Below are 15,695 nucleotides of genomic sequence, written 5' to 3' on the forward strand. Positions count from 1 at the left end.
ATGCTGCTAATTTTAGGTGCTGCAGGCAATTGTCCAGGTTATTTACCACCTGGGCTGTTTTGATCTTCTCTTGAACGCATGTACTGATGCACTAGCTCTCTTATCTCTACCGCGGTAATACCGGCCCAACTGTACTAGCAGTACAAGGTTTGGGATCGATTGTGATTCCTCTCTTATTCAGCTGAACAGCATTTTACTTACCTAATTACTAATATCAATTAAGGGCCTGAACTGGCAAAGCTTCACTAAGCAGTCTGAAGTGCTGGACACGCTGCAGAAACGCGCAGCGTTGTCACTGTGGCACAGTAGGTGATATACCCACACTCTTCCAGACTCACCTGGATCCTCTCGTGGGTAATACCAGTAAGTCGATTCTAGATTTCCTTCAGCTGTGTTAGGTGTTGGTTTTTCCCTGCTGGGAATAAAACTTATACATTTCCTTAAATACTTGCTGTAGGCCTTTAAATATGTTATAGATATCTGTCCTTCGATGAGCAAAAGGCTGTTCTCCCATATATGTATGCACACAGCTTGGCTCCTGAAGAATGGCTGTATGAAAAGACATTAGGAGTCCGCCTCTAATTTCCTTTTCATTTAAAAATCTGATTTCCCCAGCTTATGATGTGGTTGATCTTGGATGCCCAGGCATCCAGGTAAGAGATTTCCATGCTCAAATCTGTAAATCTAGCTTTCCGTCTTTTCCCTCTCTTGGTTCCTCATTTGTAATAGATATCTTAGAAAATAATGATAGCTAACAGCTCTGTCGGTCTCCACAGGACAAATGAGCTCATTCTTCCGTACTTCCAGACTGAACAGTGATACAAATTTGTTAGAGATTCTTCCTGGAAATTCAGTAGACATGATTCACTTCACAGATCCCAGGAAGCATGTACCTTAGGTAAGAAAATGTTTTTTTTTTTATGTTCACAGGACAGATGCCATTGAGGCTGCGCTACCAGTAACTGATTTTATTTATAAAGCCCGCAGTTGCCTCCCTCTCCTCGTAAAATGGACCATTTGCCAAAGCCAGACTGGTTTTATCTCCATTTGCTAGTGTGTACATGACCCTGCTCTGTTTCTCTGTCCTGGACTGCAACAGTGGTAGTAGGCACCGAGACAGCTTAGAAGACCATGGCACTGAGCTAGAATATGCTTTTACTGCTATACGAGGTGCTTGTACCAAAGTAACCTAACGGGAAGGCCCGACTGCAAATTTTCTGTTAAAGAAGAAATGTTTAATCCATCAGCTCCTTCCAGCAGTGACTTTAGGCAGCTGCCCATGCCCACCTCCCCCCCAAACACTCTAATGCAAAGTGGGTCTGAGTCACGGTTTCTTCAAAGCCTCTTTGCACTGCATTAGGCTATATATTTTGTGGAAGCTTAATGTGATACAAATGTGCTCAAGGTCCCCTTCCTACACCAGGGAATGTAATAAAACCAGGACATGTCTGGGATTCAGAACCAAAATCATATAATAAATCCTTCCCTCCAAGTGTAACATAAAGCCCAACACGCTGCACTGGGAACTGGGATACCCGGTCCTACCCCCAGCTCCTCCCCTGGCTCAGGGGCACAGAGTTGGTTTGCCTATGTCTCCGTTTCTTTTTTGTCTTTTAAAATGAAAGCAGCGATACCGCTGCCTTCCGTAAAGCGCTTTGAGAGCGGCAGCATCAGGGAAGATTTTTTTAGGAAGATGCTATCCCAAATTATCAGGCACGGCTCAGGTAAAATAGAGTTGATGTGGAGCCGGATGATGGCGTAAATCAGTGCCTCTCAAGCTTTTCAATCTATGCCTCGCTTCAATCAGTTAGGAATAATTTCGTGCCTCATCACAGAAGTGGCCCTGGGGGCTGGTGGCAGGGTACCGCGCGTCTCGCCGCTCCAAGCAGCTCGCTGCTCGAGGAGTGCTGGCGGAGGGAGCATTCAAGGTCCCTTCAGCCAAACTCTCAAGGACGCCGAGACACAAATGTTGTCTTTCATAATGCTGCAATTGACAAGGAATGAATGTTAAACGGGACCGGTATTCAGTTTGAAGTACTACTTTTTTCAGATTGGACTTTCAGGCATGTCTGTTCCATAGCATTCCATCAACCCTAGCTAAATCCCAAACAGAAAGGTGACAAATCTAACAATTTCTGAAAAGCCGGTGCCTCGAACAGTGCAGGAAGCAACTGAACAATAGCAGGCAGGAGGCTGGGCTGGTGGGCATCACGTACAGAGCCCACCTGCCTGAATACCTGGGGGCGACCCAGGTCCGTAGGGCCCCACGTTATCCATACTGCCCGCTTCTCGTCACGGTCCTCAGACCAGGTTCTCTCCAAGCCCGTGCCTGGGTGCAGCTCGAGGGGTATCGCAGGCCAGGCACCAATCTGGGCAGGCACAACAGATGAGACTGCACAGACTTGAGTCCCTCCACACTACAGCCCTTCAAATCTGTAGCAGAAGCTCATTACCCTCAGCATCCCACATAGCATCATGTCACATAACCTCAGTTTTAGGCTCTGAAAGGTTTTAGGCTCTGAAAAGTTTTAGGCTCTCTCCGATTCGCTGCACTACATCTTCAAGCATTTTGAACTTTAAAACAAAAACAAAAACACCAACCCCCTGAACTGAAAGCAAACCACACATAAATAAAGCCTGTGACTAAAAGCCGCACATGCACCAGCAGCAGCCCAGAGGACAGGCAGGGCCAAGAGGCCGCAATGACTACCTGCTGTTTGGGATCAGGGCTGGAGAGTGACCTTCGGCCCTGCTTTAGACAAAGCATCTCAAACTGGGCTCAGGCACTGCCAAAAGTACCACTTCTGGAACTTGTTGCTATTCACCTTACAGGTGCTTTGGTTTCTGCATCTAGAAAACAGAGTTCATGATCTGAATCGCAGGTGGGAGAGAAATTAAATGGGACGCGAGATGCTGAGACAGGAAGGTGAGACTTGTCAGTGCCAGCTCCGAGTGCAGGTCCCCTCCTGTGTGGGAAGACAACTGGAGTTCTTTGCTACTTAACTGAGCCCTGCAACACCCAAGGAAGCAGGGGGATGGACTGCAAGGCACGGCCAAGGAGGCCAGGGTTTTGGACGTAGGGATAAGGTACAGTAGGGTACTGAACAAGATGAAAGAAAGAAATATGCAGTAGCTGCAATGAGCCAAATCTGAAAAGCGTGCAAGGACAAATTATTTCTTCATGGGAGTACACAGTGAATGGTGATCGAAGGAATTTTCTCAAAGTATGGATTCTCAGCTCCAGAGCTCTGCTCACGTGTCGTGTCACACCACAGGGCAACCGACAGATTTTGGAAAAGAAAGGCCTTGTATCATCTAGAAATGTAAATACTCTCACTCCAATCACGAAGTGCAGGCTGTGCACAAACCACAAACAGTGCAGGTTGTGGGGTGTGGCTACTGATGGCTCTCCCTTCTGTTTCTAAATACGAAGTTTTTAAAACTTCACCATGAAGCGACAGCTACCCTTTATCACTGCAGTCCAGCTGTTACTTTAGCACTCAGCTGTTCCTGCTGCTTTCTTGTAGAAATGGAAAAAAAAAAAAAGCTATTTAGAGATGCAAATCTGCAAAACCTTATGTATATTTTAGAGCTTGTACTTTGGTTCTTAAAGGAATTCAGTTGATCTTTCATATCCACCTTACACTTGTGCCTCCATGCTGACCTCACTGAAGCCAGTCCTGTAGTCCTGGTTCATGGGCACAAATAAAACCAGACCCAGACAGATTCACTCTAGCTGTTTTGGAAGTTTGAATGGTGGCTCCTGAGCAGAGCTCAGTTGAACTCACTCTAGGAAATAATCTGGGGACACTTGCTTTATGTTCTCTAACACATTGTTGCACGCTGTACTGAAAGCTCCTTTGACGCAACTACAGGCAGAAGTGTGCATTTGTACAGTCTGCACGCAGCGTACAGCATTTGTTTGCTATGAGCCAATCCATACGCTGCCTTACCTAAGTGCACGTGGATTTACTCCGGGTTCCATCTGCAGGGGCTGTGTGTGTGTCTGTGTATGTCTGTGTGTGGTTACACACACCCTCACTGTTCAAGTAGTTTATAACTCAGACTGAGAGACACCACCAACAGAAATCTGCTATTTTCGTGACTGGCTGGAGGTTATTTTGTAGCCCTTAACGTTGCGTGACACTTGCTCGTGCACATAGTCCAGCTGGCTTCAGTGGCCTCTCTCTTCCCGAAGCGCTCAGGCTGTGCAGGGAAGGGACCTGGGAAATGGACATATCTATGTCAAATTGTGCTGGATCACCTTAAAACAACTGTTTTTCAAAACCAAATACTTCACATTTAAAAGCAGAAAGTGCAATTCTGTTGAGTCTGATGGTTTTCAACCCAGGAGAGGTTGGATGTGCTGGGTTTCTGACCCTTAGGGAGGCAGGGGAGTGTGTCCCAGCAGCTGCAGCGAGCAGAGAGAGAGGATATCTGTGTATCTTTGCATTTTCTTTACTACATGCCCTATGCATGTGGTCAGGCAAAGGGAACTTTCTTTCTTGCGTGGACGACACAGACCTGTACACATACGGTTTCATGTTATTTCACAGCAGAAAGCAACGTGAAATAGTTTCTAAATCTACTTCCAGATGAATCAACAGCAAAACTACCATGAATTTTGATGGGTGCAGTGAAGACCTTTCTGTCTCATCGACATGCAGCACAATTTCAACAGTTCAGGCAGCAAGTAGAAAATCTTGGAGCAATTTTTTTTTTTACTGCTGCAATCTATACACCAAATTCCCTTTTGTCATGGAGTCTCGCTTTTTCCAAGCAGGTGTAAAATTCTTTGAAACTACACCACAATGCTTTCCTTACAGCCTTGTATTTTGTCTCATCCCGGAGGCCTGGACCAAATGGCAGTAAAATGTGATCAGCAACATTTACCAGCTACTTACATTTGCATATCTGAGGCAACAAGATACAGACTAGTAAAGAAAAAAAAATAAAGGTAAAGCATAACCCTTATTTTAAATCTGAATCACTAGACTCCTCTTAAAAGGAAACTGTAGCCGAACACGTAGGAATTGATGTCTTTTGCCAAGGAATAAACACAGAAGAAAATATTCTGCATCCCTGCTATATGCTGAACAGCTCTCATTCAAACAGTTCAATTAAAATCCATGGGACCACTTGTGTGCCTAAGTGCTCTTCGGCAGGAGGACCCATTACAGGCTTCCAGCGCTTTTGGCCCGAAGACGTACCAATGCGCATTCAACGGCACAGCTTAAAATTTATCTATTTTAAAACTTCTTGCTCATGTTAAAACCAACATTTTCAGGCAACAGCTGCGCAGCAGCTATCTGAGATAAGAATGTGAAGTTAAGAGCGCAAATAGGCTGGCGTGGACAGGAAAGGTGCTGAGCTCCTTCCTGTTCAGCGTAGCCTACGCTAGGAGCCAGACTATTCTGGTAGATGGCTTCTGTGTTCGCAGATGACAAAAGGCAGCTGAACGTGCTGGCAGGGGTTGGAAAGCTGGCAGTAGTTCTGACTGCATTTCTGGGAGCTTTTCACTGTTTTTTTTTTTTTTTTCTGCAGGTTAGGTTTTCTATTGTGTACGGTTTAGTAATTCTTTTAACTCTGCGTATTTTTGCAGTGCCGCTGTTTTCCTCTTGCCTGCATGCCGTAAGGGGTCATGGATATACGCACCGGGCTCTTTTTTTGCACAGATCTCTGCCATCCAATTTGTACCACCTTTTTCATTCCTATTCGGTTATTTCTGTACTCACCACTCTTGAGGCTTTTCCTTAATTCTATTCATACACTGACATTATTTGGTATTATACCCTCTCATAATGAGCAGCAGGACTGCGATCTGTCTGGAACATCAGACAGAATTAGGTTGAAAATTAGGAGAAATTTCTCCTCAGAAAGAGTGGCCGGGCATTGGGACAGGTTGCCCAGGGAGGTGGTGGAGTCACCGTCCCTGGGGGTGTTCAAGGAAACGTGGTGCTTAGGGACACGGTTTAGTGGTGACAGCGGTGGTAGGGATGGTTGGACCACATGATCTCGGCGTTTTTCCCAAAATTGCCGATTCTGTGACACCCCTCCACGACACCCCCAGCACCACACGGCCCCGCGCACGCGCAGCGCGGCCCCGGGGCGGGCCTGGCGGCTCCTCAGCGGGGCTGGGCGGGGAGCGGCGGCGGCGGCCCGGCCCCTTCCGCCCGGCGGGCAGCGATCGTCTCGCGCCCGTGGAACCTCGGGGGGCGGCCGGGCCCGGCGGGGCGATGGCGGCGGCGGCTCCCGTCAGCAGCAGCCGGGCTCCCCCGCCTCAGCTTTTCCGCTTAATTTCACCTAATTTTACGTCATTTTATTTAATTTCACTTCATTTTACTTCATTTCACGTCATTTTATTTCACTTTATTTCGTTTCATTTCATTTTATTTCACTTTATTTCCCATTTCTCCTCGTTCTGCCCGCCGGTTTGTTTTCCCCCGTCAGGCGCTCTCGCCCCGCGTGAGGGGCGGCCGCCGGCTCCGCCCCCTCCCTGCCTTGCCTCTTCCTCACAGCAACGCCCCGCCTCCCCCCGCGCCGCCCATTGGCTGCCCACGCCCTTCCTCCCCGCCCCCCCGCCGCACGCCACGCCCCATTGGTCCCCTCACCCTCCCTCATTTGCATGCCGCCCCGCGGACCAATCGGCGCCCGCTGGCTGCTTAACATGCACGGAGCCAGCCACTCAGCGAGCGCGGGGGCCGGGCCACCACGTGCAGTTGCTAAGCTTCGGCTTCTAAATTGTTACTATAGCGGCCAGCCAATCGCGGCGCGCGCGGCGATCTGTCAACATTCCCTGCCCCAGCCAGAGGAAAAAGGGGGGTGGGGGGGAGTGGAGAGCTCTGCCTTCCGATTGGCCCGGCGGAGGGGGCAGGTCCCGCCCCTTGTGCTCAGCGCGCGCGCGGATTGGCGGAGGGGGCTGCCCGTCGGCGGTGTGTCAAATGTAGGTTGCGCGGGGTGCCTTATAACCGGGGAGTCCCCCGCGTGTGGGGCTCGGCGCGGAGCGGGCGGGGGGGGGGGGCGGCGGCTGTGAGGGGTCGTGAGGGGGCTCGGCGGCGGCTGTGAGGGGCTCGGCTCGGCGCACCCAGCCATGGAGCTGAACTCGCTGCTCATTCTCCTGGAGGCGGCCGAGTACTTGGAGCGGAGGGACCGAGGTACTGGGGGGCGTTGAGAAGCGATCGGACCGCAGCTTCCCCCCCCCCCCCCCATCCCCTTCCCCCCCCCCTCGGATGCATGCTCCGCCTGGGGGTTTATTTTCATTTTTTATTTTTCTTAGGGTAATCCCCCTGCTTTGGGCGCTCGGGTTTCGTTTGTTTCACCTCGGTGCCTTTATCTTTCGCCTCGCTTCTTCGCGAGGCGCCAGAATAACACCCAAACAAATCCAAAAAAATAAAAAAAACTGTTCTTTTAAGGTTCTGGCAAAGGGAATTAAAAAGATGCATGGAGGAAGAAAAAAAAAAATAATCTATGTGCGCTGCCACTAACGCTGACTTTGTCCCCAGAAGCAGAACACGGCTATGCCTCCGTGCTGCCCTTCGCCAGTGACTACTCCCGCAAGAAAACAAAGGCGGCCCCCCTGGCCAGGAGAGCCCCCAGCAGCAGGTAACGCCGAGCCCCTGGCCTGGCTCTCCCCCCCTGTCCCGGCAGTCGCCATGTTTTTCCCTTGGCTGGGCTTGGCTCTGTTTTGATCCGCCGTATAAACACTGCCACGCGTACACCAGCTCCTCGCCGCGCTCCCGCTGCCGCCGGCTTCTCCTGCGGCCCTCAGCGCCGCCGCCCAGGCCTCTCCCTGCGTGGCACTCCTGCCTTACGCCCCCCTTTTTTTTCTTCCCTAACACCCCCCTCCCCACGCTGTTTATTTCCAAAGCCCTGCCCGGCCGCCTTGCCCATCCCCAGATGCGGCCCCCGTTGGGGTGGCGGGGCCCAAAACCCAACGCCGTGCTCCGGCTTCTCCTCCAGACTTCTCCTCCAGGTGCCAGAGCAGGAGGTGTCGGAGTGAACTTGACCCCTCCAGGGCTCCTGCAGCGCTGCCGGGCAGCTCAGCCGGCCGGCCGGCCAGCCCCGTGCCCCGCCGTCGAACCGCACGACCCGGCCGTGGTTTATCGTGGTTACCGCACGGTTTATTTAATTTTTTTGTTTTGCCCGTTGTTTTCCTCCCCGCAGCCACTACCTGTGCTGCGATGGCATTAGGGGAGGGCTGCTGTGCGCAGGCTCTCTGCAGCTTTGTTTGCTGCTCCGGCAGTGGCTGTGTACGTGCAGGAGGCTGTCTTACAGGGACAGCGCCGGCCCCCGCCTGGGAACTCCTCCAGCCCTGTGCTCTGCCTGCTCTGCTTCGCTCTTCCAGGGCTGCTTCGGTCTCAAGACGGTGCCCGGCTGGGCCTGCGTGGCCCCGCGGCACGGCGGACGCTGGTTCCTCTAGGATAGCCTAACATGAACTTGGCTCGCACGTGACTTGTTTTCCAAATTGGCCGCCGGTCTCGTTCCCCCACTGGGGATCCCGCAGGGCCCCGAAGGGTTGTGGGGTGCCGAAGATGCAAGCTGAAATCACAAGCTGAGGGGCTCCCTCCTCGGTAAAACCACAAGCTCACGAGCCTTTCTGCTCTGCCTGCCGTGGCTGAGCACCGTGTCTTGCTGTGGCCATGGGGGAAGCGAATTGTTCCCCTGCTGCAAGTCAGGCGAACCCTTCTGGGGTTTGCATTGCTGCAGTCCGACAGCTCGGGGTTTTAGTTGAATTCTTTGTCCCCTCTTGGGTTATAGAGAAGTCATCAGTTCATTTTGAAAAGAAAGTCTTCTTAGAAAGAAAGCAGGACTTTGCTGAGACACTGCTCCTGAAGGTTTTTAATTATTTTGTCATGAAGGATGCTTGCTGCCTTTAAAAGAAATTCACAGTTGCAGATTTCTTCTGTCTCTGGTATTCAGGAAATCTGTGTTACTTACAGAGCTATTATTCCATCATTTCCTTTCCTAGGTCTCTTGTCACCCACTGCAAAATAGTTATTTGTCTGAACTGTAAGCTGCTTTCAGGAGTTTTTAGGAGAGGATTTGTAATCTATCAAATACAGCAGAATTAAAAGGTTGCTGCTTGCGGACTTGCTGGCGTTGTCGAAGCTGAGACGTGCATGCCTGCTTGCAGTTAGCATCCTGCATTTTTTTTCTGACTGGAGGTTTGCATTTACCTGCTCTGACTTTTGCCCTGTCTCTCGCCGTGTAGCAGCGGTAACCTTCAGAAATGCCATCCAGCGGCATGCAGCGCACGCATTTACTTGCACTTTCAGTTCTTCCGGCCGCAGCGATCAGCAGCGACTTGTTTGTGCTTTGGGACGAGCCGATGCTCCTCGAGAAGCGGCTCCAAAGGCTGCCACCACCGCGGCTGGGGTCGGTCTCGTTCAGCTCGGCTGCTGGGCTCGCCTGGCAGCGTGTGGAGCGGAGCCGCAGCGCTTTAATGCAGCATCCTGCTCCTTCAGGGGCTGAGCTGTGTGGGCACCTCTGCATTGTACTTACCGGCGCTGTACCCGCTCCTAGCGACCGCAGGTTTGGCTGTGAGCTTAAATTTGAGGGGGGAAAAATTATTCTTACGTGTGAACACCCAGTCTAAAATGTGTGAAGTACACCAGCATCGCTGTTTGTTGTTGTTATTTAGAGCTGTAGGGTCTGAGCCATGGACTAGAGCCTGAATTTTTGGTAATACAGCTACGTCTTCCTCAGCAACTCAAAGATTACCAGAGGCAGACGAGTGGCCAAAGTTCAGAGGACGTGGAGTGGCCGTAGGTGATGCGAAGCACCAGGCAAAGTGTTTGTCCATGCTGTGCCACTCCGACCATTTTCCAGATGCGCTGGGTTCGGAGCATCAGATGGAGGCAGGCACGATTGCCTGCACGTCTGAAGCTCGTGCCTAATTGCTGCATTCTTCTTTTTTCTTACATAAAAGTATGTGCTTAAGGTTGGAGGGGAAGGGAAGGAGCAGATAGCTGCGCATTTCAAAACTGCAGGGGTTTCGTTGTTGTTTTCGTCATCAGCTTTTACATCCTGCTGCTTGCAGCATCCTCGGCTCCCCGTGTTTACATCATCTGATCAGGCTATGTATATGATATATATTTAAATGATATGTTTTTCATGCCTCATGAGCTAAACACATGTATGTGTGTGTCTGTTAAAGCGTGAAAAACATCTTCCTCCTCATCCTTGCAAAATGGGAGAAGGGAAGGAGGGAAAAGGCGTCGGAGGGAGGGGGGCAGCCCTTGGGGCAGGGCAATCGCATTGGGGTCAGCTCCTCGATTGTGGTCGAATGAGGAGGAGATTTGGCAGGTTTGGGGTCACGGTGGGGAAAAATAGCAGCATAACCGCGTTTAATCAACCAAAATCTATAAGCCTTCTGTCCACTGCAGGAATTTAACAGCTTTGCTTTGCCCACTGATAGCTTCGGATCAAATTTGGAAGTGTTTATCGCTAAGCAGAGTGTTCCCAGCGTGGTTCGTGGCTATCAGACATTATATTTAGCCATCTTTTTCACTTCTACATTAAATTACTTGATTTTGTGTTTTCTTCTTACCTGCTTTCCTACAACATGCCCTTCCCCATGTCACACAAACCAAACTGCTTTGTTTTCTCTCTCCAGTTTGTCGTTTTGCAGTGTCCTCTGCTGAGATTCAGACTTGTTCTCCTCCAATAGTTTTGACCAAAATCCTCTGGCAAATGAAACCGCCTGCTTGTTTTGCAAGGAGAACAGGAGATTTGAGAAAAGCAGAAGCCTGTAATTGACTTTTGGGGGGAGGAGAGGTAAACCGAGGTCACATCTTGTTACACAAATACTTATCATGTACTTGACCGCAGGATAATAAATGTCTCCTCTTCGCGGAGCAGTAGCTGGAGTTCCTAAAGCAGTGCAATGCAGTCTAATAATTCTTGTTAACGTCTGGCTGGATACAAAGAAAAGGCGTAAAACAAACAGCTGGATTTAGGGGGGGTTGTGCCTTGGAAGTGGTAACAGCAAGCCTTCAGCCGGTTGCCGTTTGGTGCAGTGCCGCGGGCAGGTAACGCGTGCGGCGTGCCGAGGAGGAGCGTGACACAGATCCGAAATTCGGTGACGTGTGCCAGCGAGGCAGGGCACTTGGGTAGGAAACCGCCTCAGCCTGCAGGTAGCCGGGCTTCCGTGCTCCCCGTCTGTAGTGACATCCTCAAGCCCAAATGTTTCGGTGCTCACAGAAAACAAGAAATAGGGGGAAGAAGAGAGGATTTGAAATGCTCGCCCCGTGGGCAGCGCCCTTCGTGGCAGTGCCAGAGCACACAGAGAGGATCCAGAGGGCTTGATGCCCTGCTGCTCGTACCCTTCGCAGCCCCGGGCCAGGAAGGTTTACACCACCGAGCCCCGCTGGCCTGGGCTGCGCGTGGGTGCGAGGAGGAGCGGTGTCAGCCCCCAAACGTCCCTGCCGTGAAAGGGTCAGAAATAAGGTAAAACGAAAACTGAAATCGTGGCGTTAGATGCCAGTCTACTGAGGTCACGGATAAATTGACTTGCAGAGAAAGGAATTGGACGTCAGCGGTGCGGCGCTTGGCGTGTTAATTTAGGAGCTGCTTTAGGGAAGGTGGGGGGGAACGAAAGCAAAATAAGCGCCCGTTTATAAATATATCTCCTGTATCTATCAAAATCGGTGTTTTTGTTGGAGTGTTACGTAAATAGACTCGTACTCGGTGCCGTGCTCTGGTGAAGGGTTATGGGCAGAAAAGGATGAAAGCTGCGTTTGGTGTTTCAAATGAAAACAGAGCTTCGTGTCCGAATTCCTCTGTTAGTGTTGGCTCGCGGCGAGAGGCAGCCCGTGCCCCGCAGAGCAAGCCCCTTGCTCCGTGCAGATGTTGTTCCGTGCCCACGGCAAGCAGCTGAGGGACCAGAGCCTGATTTTTCTTTTCATTATCTTTTTTTTATTATTATTTTATGGAAGGGTCAGACTAAAACACTGTGAAGCAGGCTGTGGAGATGACTCCTCTGCTTTTTTTTGCCTGGCTTTCTGAATTGGATGGATCCCCCTGGGTCTGCTTCCCTCAAACCCTCAGCAGAGGGGCAGCAATCGATAGCACCGTGTTTGTTTTTTTTAAAACGATGCATTTTAGTCCTGATACGCTAAATCTCACCAACTGCTCTGTCACCACCGAGGAGCCTGGAACGCCGAGGAGTTGCAGCCTTCAAGTAATCGAGGAGGGGGAGAAAAATTGTCGATGTTTGGGAAGTGCCTCCGAGCTCGCTGCTGCGAGCATGTGGCAGCGCCAGCTTGCATCAGGAGCCAGAGCTGTGCACGAGGGAGCGTGCCGCGTGTGCTATGAGGAGAATGCAGAAGCCATTTCTGGCGGATTCATTCCGTACCGGCAGGCTGTGAGTGGTGTGCCCAGATGAAACCAAGTGGAAAAACACCCCGGGAGCAGCTCGCAGAGGCGGGACGCCTGCGTGCCCGCGCTTTGGTCTTACGCTCCTCCTGGCCCCACGTGCTGCAGGGCCTGGTATTTCCGTGTGTGTCCTGTGGCAGATGATGGGTGAGGACAAGGAATTCCCTGGAAGTGGGTCAGGATCCTTACAGGGAAAAGCCACGTGGAGGTGACATCCAGGGCAGCGGCAAGAAGGTGAGGTTTACGAGCTGTGCGCTCACACCGCAGCACATCAGGAGTTGGAATTGGATACAGAAGCTTAACGTGCAGCATGCCGTACGACTTCTTGCTCTGTCCTCGCTCCCTTGGCCTGGACAAGGTGTGAAATGCAGGCCGTTCAGTTCTTACACCGCCCGTTGCTCTGGCAGCCCTGCGAGCGCTGCGCGACCTGAGGTGGGGTTGTGTCCTCCGACGCTGCCGGGTTGCGTGACTTTGTGTTGCCCTCTGCACGTGGCCTGTGCAGCGCCTGCCCAGCCCTGCCTCTACCTGAAAGCCCTGGTGCGTGCAGGATGTTCGCCTGTGTTTTCAGCACGCCGATGTCTAGCCGGCTCTGCTCACCGTCGTGCTGCAGAAGGTGTTGGGAGTTGGGAGCGTGTCGGTGACCCGCAGCCTGGAGCTGGCTCCCTGGCTGGAGCCGGCCTGGGTTTCTCTGAGGAGGAGCGGGGTCTCTCAGCAGCTCAGCGGTAGGAGGTCGCTTGGCTTTTGGAGGGCTCTTCTCTGTGTTCGTCTCATCCTTGTGATGGCACCTGCGCAAAGGGCTGAGCTCCTTCCAGGCGCAGGTTTGGGAGGAAGGCTGCAGAGGGGAACGGGGCTCTGATCCCAGGCTGGGGAAGTGCTCCTGGAAACGTTGCGGCATCTTGCAAAAGCAAAACAGGAATTCACTTAGTTTCCCCCCGCCTTCTTCCAAGCCTTCGTTTGACAGTTCATTCGCCAAGAGAACACAACTGCTGCTTCGTAGGTGGTTAACTGCTCGAACGGGTGCTGGGGTGCCTCGGGTCAGCAGTGCCATCGCTGCAAGTCAGCAGCGCGCTGCAGAGCAGCGGCACTCCTGATTTCTTGCTGAATCCTTTTTGTTGATGATTTTTTTTTAAATTTTGTTCCCTTTTTTAGCTGAACCCTTTCACTGACACCTCTCATGTACCGGTGCTACCCCAGCTCCCCAGGATCTTGCGTGGAGAACCCAATGTAAAGGACTTAACCTGAACACCAAAAGTCTTCCTGCTCTTGCAGCCACTTCTGAAGAGTTCCGCAGACCATTCCTCCGAAAACTGCAGTCACAGACCTGTTTCTTCTATGTGGATGTCTATTTATATGTCGCCTTAGTCTTGGCCCACTCCCTATTGCTGAAATAATAAGGCTCCACTTTGAAATTGAGGTAGCGTGTGCAGACCAGTTCTCACTTTCTTTTCCCTCACTTCAGATAGCACTAAAAGGAGATGGATATTCTTGTGATATGCAGAAGAAGGAGAAAGTAAATAGTATTTAGATGTTCATCTCTTCCCCAGGCCCCCTCCCAAAGCAACCAAACACGCTGTTGTGCTTTCTAATGGATTGTCAGAGCCGACCTGTCAGGTTGTAGGGCATTTAGCCTGCTCTGTAGCTGGAGCAGCTGTCAGGTAAATGTCAGCGCGCTCGGTTTTGGTTCCTGGGCTGGGCCCAAGAGCCGGCACGTTAATCAGGCGGTGTGTTAATCAGCCGGCGTGTTAATCAGCTGGTGCTCAGCCTCCCGGTGCTACATGCAGCGTGCAGCTGGTGCCTGCGCTTGCACACCGCTTCGTAGCCCCTCGTTTGTGCCTGGCACAAGGAGGGAGTGCAGCTGTGGCCCCACAGCTGGCCGGGATGCATCTGGCTTCAGTTTTGGTCCGTGCTTCTCCTGCTGGTGTCACCAAAGTCAGGTGTGAACCAGGGGGATCAGGCTTGGCTACGGCGAGCTCGTGTATAATCCTCAAAAAGTGAGGGAGGTCCCTCCGTGAAGATCATTTTAGGCCTACCTATGTTTTATCTCTCTCTCGGAGTCCCCTGTGAACATCATCTGTGTGACATTGTGTTTGGGGACAGCGGTTCCAGACTGATCCTGTGTTTTCTGTGTTTGTTGTTTTTGCTGGTTTGGCGTAGCGGTGTTTACTTGTTGTGGAGCAGAAGTTTGATCTATTTCGGTGGATGGAGGAGTGGAAAATAAAAACAGCACCCCCTTATGTGGTCGTATGGCAAAGACAGTAAGCTGCAGTAAACTCAGTTCACCCTCACCTGTCGACGTAGCACAGAGCATCTTTAAACTGCTTTCGGTCTGGCTGCGTTGCTCAGGACCGCTTGCCTGGCGTTGGAGGAACAGATGTATTACCTGGCTGTGGCTCACCTGATGCAGCAGGTTAAAAAAATAATTCCTAGGCTACCCAGAAAACGATACCAGGTAATGGTTGACCTAGTTGATGTCTTAGCAACAATGCCGGGATGCTTTCCAGCAACAGCAGATTAGCATCAGTGCTGAACCTTGGGCGTGTTTGAGTTCTGTTTCACCTGCAGAGGGGCCGTCCGCTTAATGCACGGTGAGATGAGGCGTTGTGCCGGCGTGCACTGAATCGCCGGTGGGTTTGGTCAATAGTTGCTCCTTTGCGTGAGCTCTCCTTTCCTTGTTCCTCTCGTTCGTAGTGCATCGAGGTTTGCTGCGGCACCCGCGTGCGTGCAGGGGGAGGCAGAGCATCCTGCGGCTGAGCAGCTCGTGCGTTTCCACGGGGGGGGGATCTCACACCCCGAGGTGTCCCCGCTCGCCCTGCGGGTGAGAACGGACCCAGTGCCTGCACCCCGGGCCTCGGCACAGCCACCTCGGGCAGCACATAATGCCCAGGGCAGGCACAGGGTTGTGGCAGGACGTAGGAGAGCTGCCTTGCCGTGGTTGCTGCTGCCCTGATGTGTCTTTTGATCCTTATGTACTGGAAGCGGAGTTAGCTGGACAGAAGTAACGGGCTGGGGAGTTGCTGGTTTTGAAGTGGTGACAATGACTTGATTTTTGGGAGTGTTTTCAGTCCGCGCTGTGTAAATAAATGAAATTGTTATTTCCAGCTGAATCGATTGGGGGAATCAAAAGTCCTCCAAGAAGTAAGGGCTGCCTTCGAATGGCAAAAGAACCAGGGGCATCAGTTGGGAGGAAGAACAAATCTTGAATCCTAGTAGCCTGGAGGAGAATTGTGTACTGATGTGGTCAGTTCAGGGACTGTGATTTTTCTTCTGTTTGTAGGCTCGGAAGAATTCAGAGGATTCCTCTGTCTTGTCATAAACAAGTC

The 15,695-nt window shown here is 51.5% G+C and overlaps 1 protein-coding gene across 3 annotated transcripts in view; it reads left to right on the plus strand.

The window, feature by feature from the left end:
- The first annotated feature begins 6,975 nt into the window (after positions 1 to 6,975).
- MXD4 (MAX dimerization protein 4) overlaps positions 6,976 to 15,695 on the plus strand; it is a 40,459-nt gene continuing 31,739 nt past the window's right edge. Inside the window, exons 1-2 of one of the 3 annotated variants that reach the window (XM_080590274.1) lie at positions 6,976 to 7,154; positions 7,503 to 7,602. In XM_080590274.1, coding sequence (XP_080446400.1) covers positions 7,091 to 7,154; positions 7,503 to 7,602 — 164 coding nt within the window. In that variant the 5' untranslated portion in view covers positions 6,976 to 7,090. The remainder of the gene's footprint in view (positions 7,155 to 7,502; positions 7,603 to 15,695) is intronic. The other 2 variants (XM_080590275.1, XM_080590276.1) reach the window with 2 other exon arrangements.

Source organism: Anser brachyrhynchus (assembly GCF_964034855.1).
Source record: "Anser brachyrhynchus genome assembly, chromosome: 4".
In the NCBI taxonomy this organism is placed as follows: Eukaryota; Metazoa; Chordata; class Aves; order Anseriformes; family Anatidae; genus Anser; species Anser brachyrhynchus.